Source organism: Lactuca serriola, chromosome 5 (assembly GCF_051521515.1).
Source record: "Lactuca serriola cultivar US96UC23 chromosome 5, Lser_US96UC23_V15, whole genome shotgun sequence".
NCBI classification, from domain to species: Eukaryota; Viridiplantae; Streptophyta; class Magnoliopsida; order Asterales; family Asteraceae; genus Lactuca; species Lactuca serriola.
Genome location: NC_136412.1, coordinates 80,821,601 through 80,831,687, shown reverse-complemented (window position 1 = coordinate 80,831,687; position 10,087 = coordinate 80,821,601). Strand labels below are relative to the sequence as shown.

The window sequence follows — 10,087 nt, the reverse complement described above, 5'->3', positions numbered from 1 at the left end:
TTAATACCAAGTTCCAACACTCTTATGAACTCTACAAATCATTAGAACACTAATTATGACAATACTTGCAAGAAATCCAACTCTAGATATCAAACGATGACGAAATACATATTCGAACATAAGATGTCATCATAACATCAAATGGAGCTTGAATTTAGATCTATGAACATCAATAGTTTGGGAAATCCTCAAACTATAATAGAGAAGCCATAGATTCATCCAAAACTCCATACATAAATTACAAATGAATAAAATATTTTTAATGTAAATACATAATCTAATTATAAACTCAAGCTCAAATAAATGCTTGGAACATGAAATTGGATTCTATAAAGGGAAATCTTCAAAAAAGTCCCAAACTTTTGGGAAAAGTTACACTTTTGTCCCAACATTTTTTTTTGAACAAAAAAACCCAGGAAACCGGGTAAATTGAACATTTCGGCCCTATTTTACCGGTGACCTTCATTTAGCCGGTTAAATTGGCTTATGTGGCAAGGACTTGCTGAGGTGGTTGGTGAGTCATTTAATGGCCTTGTATTAAACTCTAAATATAGTGGAAAACTTCATTCGTGCCCTAGCAGACAACGATTGAAGCAGGAGCAGTGGAGGACCAAGACAAATGTCTTCTTCGTCTTCTTCATCTTCAATGAATCGTCTCAGAAAGAGGTGCTACTGTGGTGATCCTGTAGGAAGATGGACTTCATGGACTCCATTAAACCCAGGAAGAAGGTTTATAGGATGCCCAAATTACCAGAATGGACTCAAAGATTGCAAGTACTTTCGTTGGGTGGATCCTCCTCTACCAAGCCAGTGGTATGCAGATCTGTTATTAGTATTACACAACAATGTCGATTTGGAGAACCATCGAATATTTGGGGAGTTTGGGCAAGAACAACCAGCTGGGAACTTTTTTGGAGACGTTGTGGAACAACCAATGGCACAACAACCAATTGCACAACAAGCAGTGGAAGGAGGAAGATGGAAATCATTGCTTTATGTCTCTGTGGTTTTTTTTGTGTTTTTGTTGGTTATGTTGATGGATTGGTAGGATAGAAAGTTGTTTTAATGTATTTTGGTTGTGTTTGTTTTGGTTATGACTAAGGGTTGTTAGTTTACTATGAATGTAGTATCTTGTTACTCATATGATTATGAATGAAGTATCTAGTTTATGTATGAACTTTAAATGTATTGATTGTAATCAATGAATGGAATCAAAGTATGACTGTAATAAGTTAATAATGGACTTCATACACAAACGAATCAATACATAATGGAGTCAATCATGCATGACCGGAATCATGCATAACTAGATATGGCTTTCAACCTTGACAGGTATGGCTTTCAAGAATGGATGGCCACATTCATGGGAAGATTTTGAAGGTTTAGTGTCTGAAATGACAATTTTACCCTTACATCAATTTTAACATAAGAGGATTATGGAGGCAATTAAAAGAAGGGGAAAATAAAATAGAACATGTAGTAATATTAACCAAAGCCAGAACAAGTTTAACATAAGAGGACCGGAATCAAGCATGACCGGAATCATGCATGACCGGAATCATGCATAACTAGTATCCATATAAGCAAACATTGTAAGCACAAGTAATGTATGCATGACTGGAATCTATAAAACAAGGAATCAATATAACCAAAGGGAACATAAACATTGTTAATCATAGAACATGTAGTAATATTAACCAAAGCCAAACAAGTTGTATGGCAAGTTGTGTAAATGCCCAAAAACATGATCAAGGGGCCCAAAGCCTATAGTTTATATGGATGTAAACAAAAGGGGCTATCAACAAAAAGGGCTATCAACAAAAGGGGCTATCAACATTTTCCCAAACCCAAAAGTTTTATACATGTTCTTAACAAAAGTAGGGATCAGAAACACCCTAATCTAGACCAAGGGGGTTGGATGAACTCATCCCCTTTCCATTCTTGACAGCTACCACCTTTTGCAACTGGATCTCTGTTATCCTTTCCGAAGGCTTCCTCCTCCTGACTTGATTCACTTTGCTCTTCTTTGTAGTCCTCTTTCTGACTTGATTCAATTGTTGTGTGCTAGGTATTTCTCTCTCTCCATCCATCCTTTCCTCATTCGTCATTACCTCACCCATCCCTGGCTCATCTATGCCATCCTCCCCATTCATCCTTTCCTCATCTCCAAGTACATGATTTGTAGGGAGTTCTTCAACTGTTATTTGGCTAGCAATTCCAACATCCTGTAACAAGCATAACAAAAAGACCAATTAGCAAGATTTAACATCACAAAATGAATAATGAGAAAGAAAGCATACTTGTGACATAGCAACATCCACATCTTCAATTTGTTGTACTTCTGCTTCACTCACTCCAAGACCTTCAATTTCTTGTAATTCTGCTTCAGTGAGTCCAAGACAGTCCATGATCTCTTCTGTAGTGTATAAAGATTTCCTTAGGTTGTCAATTGTTAAGCTAATTTCTTGTAAATCTGGACTTGCATCATTTTCACTCTCAACATTTGGAATGGCAACATCTTCAGGCTCACATTTAGGAAACTCAGAAGTACCCTTCCCATATTCTGTTTGGACTCCTTCACTCTCAACATTTGGAATGGCACCACCTCTATTGCCTCTTCCACTAGAGCCCCTACCACCACCTCTACTCCTTCCTCCACCAACCCTTCCACCAGCCCTTCCACCAGCCCTTCCACCACCTCTAGATCCTGTTTTAGTTCCTGACCAATTAACCAAATCAGGTTCCAACCTAGGCCTGCCCATTTTTTTCTTTGGTTGAGGTTCTGGAACCACTGTAGGATTCTTGCATGATGTTTTATTGTGTCCCCTTTGTAGACAATTTTTACACTGGACAGTTCTACCCTTGCTTGACACTTGAGAGTACTTGTCTTGATTTTCTGAAACATGTCTTCTTCTTTTAACACTAGGCCTTCCTGGCATCCTCCTTTCAATGGGTGGAAGGGGCTTAGTGTAGCTTGTTTCTTCCCATAAGATACTTCCATTAACTGGGTGTATATTCTGATCATAAGTTGCCTTGTAATTATTCTTGCTGAACCAACTACTTATAAAGTTAACTGGATCTTGATTGGTGTACAATATTGCCACTTGTGCATGCACACAAGGTATTCCTGAAAGTTCCCATAATCTACAAGCACATATTTTTTCCTTCAAGTTAACTCCATAGTTCTGAAACCCATTCCTTACTTCATATTCATTCACTCCACTTGGAACTGCATGCCAACTTCTGCAAACATATAAGATAGAACATAAGATGCAAACACATAAGATAGAACATGTAAAAACAAAACAATTGAGAATACTTACTTAATGTCTTCTCCAAATTCTTCCATCTTTGTTACCACGGAAGGACAAACTTCACCAACCCAGTTTTCAGCTTCTTGTTTCAGATTGAAAGCCCTTTCCATCATGTAAAGCCTAATCTCTTCAAGCATAGTCAGCAAAGGTTTCTTTCTTGCGTCTACAATGATTGCATTGAAACACTCAGCAATCCCATTCTCTACAGCCTCACAAGCCAAGCCAGTAGAGAAATAAGCTCTGCACCATGAAGTTGGTTCCCTTGCCATGAGATGATCATAAGCAGCATAACTTATTGCCCTAATTCTTTCCATATTAAACTTGAAATCTCCTTCTGTGGTAGATTTTGCAGCTGCCCAAAACATGTTTCTGAACTGCACTCCACTATAAACTTTTCTGAAATTGGCATAGATATGCCTTGCACATTGCCTGTGCTCAACATATGGTAGAATATCCTTACTAGCTTCAACAAGACCCTATAACATGAAAAAAAAAAGTTAATTAGCAACACCATACATTATTGTAAATAATGAAAAATAAAGAGATAGTTACTTTACCTTATGTTGGTCACTGATTACACACACACCCTTTCCACCCTGCAATCCAAGATCATCATTAACTAAATCCAGGAACCATTTCCAGTTGTTCTTGTTCTCTACATCAACAACTGCCCAAGCTATAGGATACACCTGATTATTGGCATCCCTACCTATTGCAGTTAACAATTCACCCTTACACTGTCCCTTCAAAAAAGAACCATCCAATCCTATTACCCTACGACATGCCCTTTTCCACCCCTCTCTTATTGCTTTAAAGCAAATGTAGAATCTATGAAATGTTGTGGTAGTATCAGGGTTTACATTAACTGTAATCCTAACTGTGCTGTCTGGATTGGACCTCAGTAGCTCATGCCCATAATCCCAAACTCTTGCGTAGTGGTCATTCAAATTTCCATGAATTAATGACAGTGCCCTCATCCTTGATCTATAACACTTTGACCATGAAATTTTGCAATGAAATTTACTTTGTATAATTACCTGCATCTCTTTGCATTTTAAATTAGGTTTCCTAATCAACTCCTTCACAAATTTCCTAGCTAACCAGGTAGGATCCATAAGCCTTGAATTGTTAAAATTCCTAACACATTTATGAATGTCTATCATCTTTTTGACTTGGAAAGACCTTTCAGTAGTCATCCAAGAAGCCCTAACCACAAATGGACACTTCTCTGGATCACTTCCACATATTGCCACTAGTCTAACACTATCGCATTTTTTGAAACGGATTTGAAAACCCTTACTAACAGCATAGTTCGTCAAACACAGTTTCAGTTCATGTAGGGATTCATACCTTTCACCAAGCATTGGTCTCATTTTGTTCCATTTCACCTTTGGATTGTGGGTGGAATACTCAAATTCCTCATCACTACCTTCCTCGTTACTACCTTCCAGATAATCTTCATCTGATTCTTCTTTAGTGATTCCAGTTTGAGTATCGTTTCCAGTTTGAGCATCATTTTCAGTTTGAGCATCATCTACTGCCTCGTAATCGTCTTCTTCACATAGAATATTGAGAAATTCGTCTTTGCATCGGGAAGCTTGTTTCTTTTTAAAGTACGCATCCAGCTCCACATCTATTGTATCAAAATCATGGATGTCATCCATGATTTCAACTGCACGGGGGTAAAAAACCCTAGTTTAATGAGGGGAGGTAGAAAGTGAAACGAGAGAGGTAAGTTGTACTGTGTATGTATGTGTGTAAATGAGATCGATTAAACCCACGTAAACAAGTCCTTGCCACATAAGCCAATTTAACCGGCTAAATGAAGCTCACCGGTAAAATAGGGCCGAAATGTTCAATTTACCCGGTTCCCTGGGTTTTTTTGTTCAAAAAAAAAATGTTGGGACAAAAGTGTAACTTTTCCCAAAAGTTTGGGACTTTTTTGTGAAATTCCCTTCTATAAACCCTATTTAGAATACTTGTAACAACACCATCGAAACTAGAGCTTGAACAAAGCACCATGAAACCTCACCATGACTCATGAGGTGACAAATGGATCATTGATTTAAAGTTGAATACCTATTCTAAACAAAAATCAAGTTCATATTAATATAAGGAACATAGAATTCTGATTCGAAGATCTAGGGTTTAAAAACCCATCAATCATCATCCAAACTCAACAAATCCCACAAGTATTTGTTAATTGGATCTTGGAGATGGATTTATGAAAGGAATTGCAACATAAACTTATATGAAGGTCATAAATGGAATATAGATTTCGGATTTGCACAAACACATATACTCTAGAACGAATTTGGAGGGAAATTAGGGAAAGTTAACTTCCAAGCAAGCAGATGAAAAGGATTTATACAAGACTTCATCTAATAACTTCAAGCTTCAAGTTTCCATGAGATTAAGAGAGGAGAATCGATTTTAGTAGGGTAAAAGGACTGGAATCTTTTTGGAGAAAAAAGAGCGAAGATGACTGAGAAGAAAAAGTTGATACAACCCTAAAAATGTACATCTGTGTTGGAGGTGTAACGTGCTGCCCTAGTGAGCACGACGCAACTAAATAGCTTTAAGGAAACCGACACTTTTGTTCCATCCTCCCAATAAGCTATACAAACTTGATCGTAGTTACTTAATTGGTCAACTCTCAAATCAAACACAAGTTCACCAACTTGTCACATTTGACAATTCTCTACAAAATATTCGCTACACTAGATTTCTATTATATTTTAAATATTCACTTGTAACACAATCTATTGTTATTGTATTTTTATCACTTATTGAATTTTCAATTATTATATTTATTTATTTATTTAATCATTATTATATTCATTTGTTATAAAAATTATAATTTGCTTAAAACTTGTAGCAATAAAAACTCTTAAAACTTACATATAGATTTAGTGTTTTACCAAATACAAATCACTTTTATACAAATAAAAACAACAAAATATAATATCTATTTTTCTCTTTTACAAGCACACCTTTATATCACAAACAAGTTTTATTAAATTTTACGTGCAATGAAACTCATGCTAATAAAATAGAATTACAAAGCTTCATCCTCTTTTAAATATAAAACATGAGTCCAACATTTGGTATCTATATAGAAACGTGAAATATCATTTTTCACTCTCTATGTGGACCTGAATTCCGAAAAATCTGCATTTTTGTGTTGTGTATCTTTTAATTCACGAGTTCCAGGTTTTAACCACCCAATTCCTCTGTCATCATCAATGGCCCCTCCGAAAGTAGGAGGAACCTTCTCCTTTTTGACGGATATAGATCACAAATTCCGTATGCAATTTTTGATTGACTACCTGAATGTAAATTAATCAACTTTTCCAATGGGGAATTGTTGTAACTTCGCTGTGTGCGGAGAGTGTTGTATGACACGATCATTTAGCTCAGCCGGCCTAAAATCTACAATCACCACTCTCCACGACGGCGACACCACCATCCACTGCTGGGTACCAAAAAAGTACAAACTCACCAAACCTAATTTGCTCCTGATTCATGGTATTGGAGCCAACGCGAAATGGCAGTGGACTCGAATAATCTCCAGCGTCACTCCCCTGTTCAACGTCTACGTTCCCGATTTGCCCTTTTACGGCGACTCCTACACGTCGCGACTTGATCGGACGGAGCACTTCCAGGCGGAGTGCGTGATGATGACGATGGAAGCGTTGGGAGTGATGGGGAAAATTAACATGGTGGGGCTTAGCTACGGTGGGTTTGTTGCGTATAGCATGGCGGCGAAGTTCCCGGAGGCGTTTGAGAGGGTGGTGATTCTCGGTGCTGGGGTTTGTTTGGATTCGGAGATAGATTTGGAAGAGGGTTTGTTTAGTGCTAAAAACATCAAAGATGCTGCAAACGTTTTGCTTGCTCAAACGCCTGAAGGAATCAGGGAATTGTTGACGATTACCTTCTTTGACCCCCCGAATGTGAATTGTGCACCCAATTGCGTGCTCAACGATTTTATCGAAGTAAGTCTTTTTCGATGATGTTAGCACATATAAACCATATATGGAGTTCGAATGAGTTCATGAGTTCAAGATGAATATTTTATCTTTGGTCAACTCCACCCCTGATATTATCTTCTTCGGAAATGGAATTCAATTCCATTCCATTCCAATTCCGATTCCAATTTTGTACGGAAAGGAATTGAATTCCGTTACTCTCGTAACCCTAGAATTTCACTAGCGAATGTGTATGAAAATGAGTATATGTTTATTCTTTTTCCAGGAAATGAACGTTGAATACTTTGAAGAGAAGAAAGAATGTATCGAAGCTGTACAAAAGGATAGAAAGTTTGCTGACCTTCCTAAGATCCCTCACGTAATTCAAATAACATTTAGTCAAACTTTCTCATATTATTTTTATAATAAAGGGTATTTATGTCTTTTACATTGAAAAAAGTATATGGTTTTATGATTGAAATTTTGATTACTTATTCCAGACAACACTAATCATTTGGGGGCAAGAAGATCAGATATTCCCTTTGGATTTGGGCTATAGGTTAAAAAGGCAAGTACAAAATATTATTTAGGTTGTAATCAGCTTGAATTATGTTTAAATCTATAGTTTAGTAAATAATAAATTTAATAATTATAATAAGATAATATATCAAACAATGTTCAAACTTAAAACTCTACCTTTTATTTCACATATCATATAAAAAATTCATATGAAAATTCACTTCATGCCAATAAGCCAACCAAACATGATCATAAAATGTAACAAACTTTTTTCATGACCTTTCGACATTTTATTCCTTTGTCATTCCATTCCATCGAAATAAACCTGTTAAAACTTAAAAATTGATATACCATATTCTTTTGACAAAAATGAAAAAACCAAAAATTAATGATTTTGTGATTTTTACAGTCATTTAGGTGAAATTGCGGATCTTGTAGTTTTAAAGGAGACGGGTCACGCAGTCAACATGGAGCAACCAAAAGAGTTGATTAGACTTTTTAAGTTATTCTTCATCGAACGATCTTTTCCTCAACGTGAAAACAGTGGGAAAGGGACGCCACTTTTGCGTTGAATAAGTTATGCATTCGATGTGTCATGTTGCGTATTTTGTACAACTTATGTACATAATGCAACTAAAGATACAAAATAAGTTTGAATAATTGTTATGACACGCTTACATCAAGTACTTTATGTATGCAAGTTAAACATAAATGATTATGTTACAATGTTGTTGTTAGTTGGATTACAATTTGATATTGTGATGGTTGTGAATTAGTTGGCAGTTAGCCAATTACTATGGCACGACTAAATTGTAGTTATGATTGTTTTGGGGGTCATTATTGCAGTATATATTTTGATCTCCTTTTGTGTTAAAACACAAGAAATAAGAAAAAAAAAAAAAGATTAAAAGAAAAAAAAAAAAAGCAAATGCCCCAAAACTTTGAACAATAATATTCTTTAGGCAAATATGCAAAAGTACTTGGTATTATTATTATTTTCATATTCTTTCCTTTGTTTTGGAGTTGGAGATGCCCTCGTTCATGTATTTTTGGCGTTACATAGAGTTCAAAATCTAATTTATTTAATGTTGTTTCATATTATCTTTGATATAATAAAGTGTTGTTTCAGACCAAGTATTTTTTATTACTAGAATGTGCAATGTTGTAATAAGAAAAAAAAAAGTTGAATCGCACATCTTTTAAATCCTACTCCTCTACTATTTATTTATTTATTTATTTATTTATTTATTTATTTATTATTATTATTATTATTATTATTATTATTATTATTATTATTATTATTTCCTTCGTCTCAGAGTCTCCTCCCTGGTTCATGTACTATTGGCGTAACTTAGAGTTCAAAATCTAATTTATTTAATGTTGTTTCATATTATCTTTGATATAATAAAGTGTCATTCACAGACTAAGTATTTTTTTTTTTATTACTATACTAGAATGTGCAATATTGTAATAGGAATTTTTTTTGTTTGAATTGGCACATCACTGCAACATTATTTATTTGGTCCAAGACTTGAGCCCTTCAACCCTTTACATTAGAGACATTAGGCCGAAGATCATTTGGTAATAGAAAATTTGTTATCTTATTGTGACACTTTGTAAACTACTTATTTTGCAAGAATGTTTATTTTTATTAATTTATACAACAATGTTTTTTTTATCAACTAACACGAATTATCCAATCACAATTCAACCTGTAAAACACATTACATTGTTGCAATTTTCCTAAAAACCCACATTTATTATTTACATACATAGCATAAATCCATGCATCCATCCACACACACATACATCCATACACAAAAAGATTTCCGTGGTTCATAGCATTGCGTAAACAACAAAAAAAGAGATGATGTTGTGGTGAAATACATAGTTTCAGAATTTAATGTAATATAGTTTTTTACATTTGTAACATCCCAAAATCAAAAATATTTTTTTTTATAAAATCGGAGTGTGAAAAATAAAAGGGAGGTTCCCTACATAACATCCTCAATCATAATGTATCAAAGTCATCATAAAAAACGGAAGCTAAAACTTGTTTTGGAAACAAAGTCAACAAAAGATAATCATAAAGTGGATGTCATGCCCCCAAAGAATGTCCAAATCTCCTAGTCAAACCAGTTCCTTGCCCTTTGAACCTAGGACTTGCAACTAAAGATATAAGGTAGCAACTATAAACCTACGACTTAGTAAGAAATCATGACACATATTCATCATATAGATCATATGCATTCCACATAGTATATATAAGCATCAGGTAACAAACAC

General features: G+C 35.2%; 2 protein-coding genes across 2 annotated transcripts; one reads left to right on the top strand and one right to left on the bottom strand.

Moving 5' to 3' along the window:
- Window positions 1-1,724: 1,724 nt before the first annotated feature.
- On the bottom strand, window positions 1,725-5,272 carry LOC145050666 (uncharacterized). Its single transcript, XM_078998879.1, has 4 exons — window positions 3,872-5,272; window positions 3,324-3,790; window positions 2,301-3,243; window positions 1,725-2,225 (listed from the first exon to the last, which is right to left on the bottom strand). Exons 1-4 carry the CDS (start codon window positions 4,976-4,978, stop codon window positions 1,896-1,898), a joined length of 2,847 nt encoding a protein of 948 aa, XP_078855005.1. The 5' UTR covers window positions 4,979-5,272; the 3' UTR covers window positions 1,725-1,895.
- Window positions 5,273-6,564: 1,292 nt separating this feature from the next.
- LOC145052692 (uncharacterized) lies at window positions 6,565-8,538 on the top strand. Its single transcript, XM_079000554.1, has 4 exons — window positions 6,565-7,309; window positions 7,569-7,661; window positions 7,783-7,850; window positions 8,211-8,538. The coding sequence occupies exons 1-4, from the start codon at window positions 6,671-6,673 to the stop codon at window positions 8,371-8,373; spliced, it is 963 nt and encodes a 320-aa protein (XP_078856680.1). The 5' UTR covers window positions 6,565-6,670; the 3' UTR covers window positions 8,374-8,538.
- The last annotated feature ends 1,549 nt before the right edge of the window (window positions 8,539-10,087 follow it).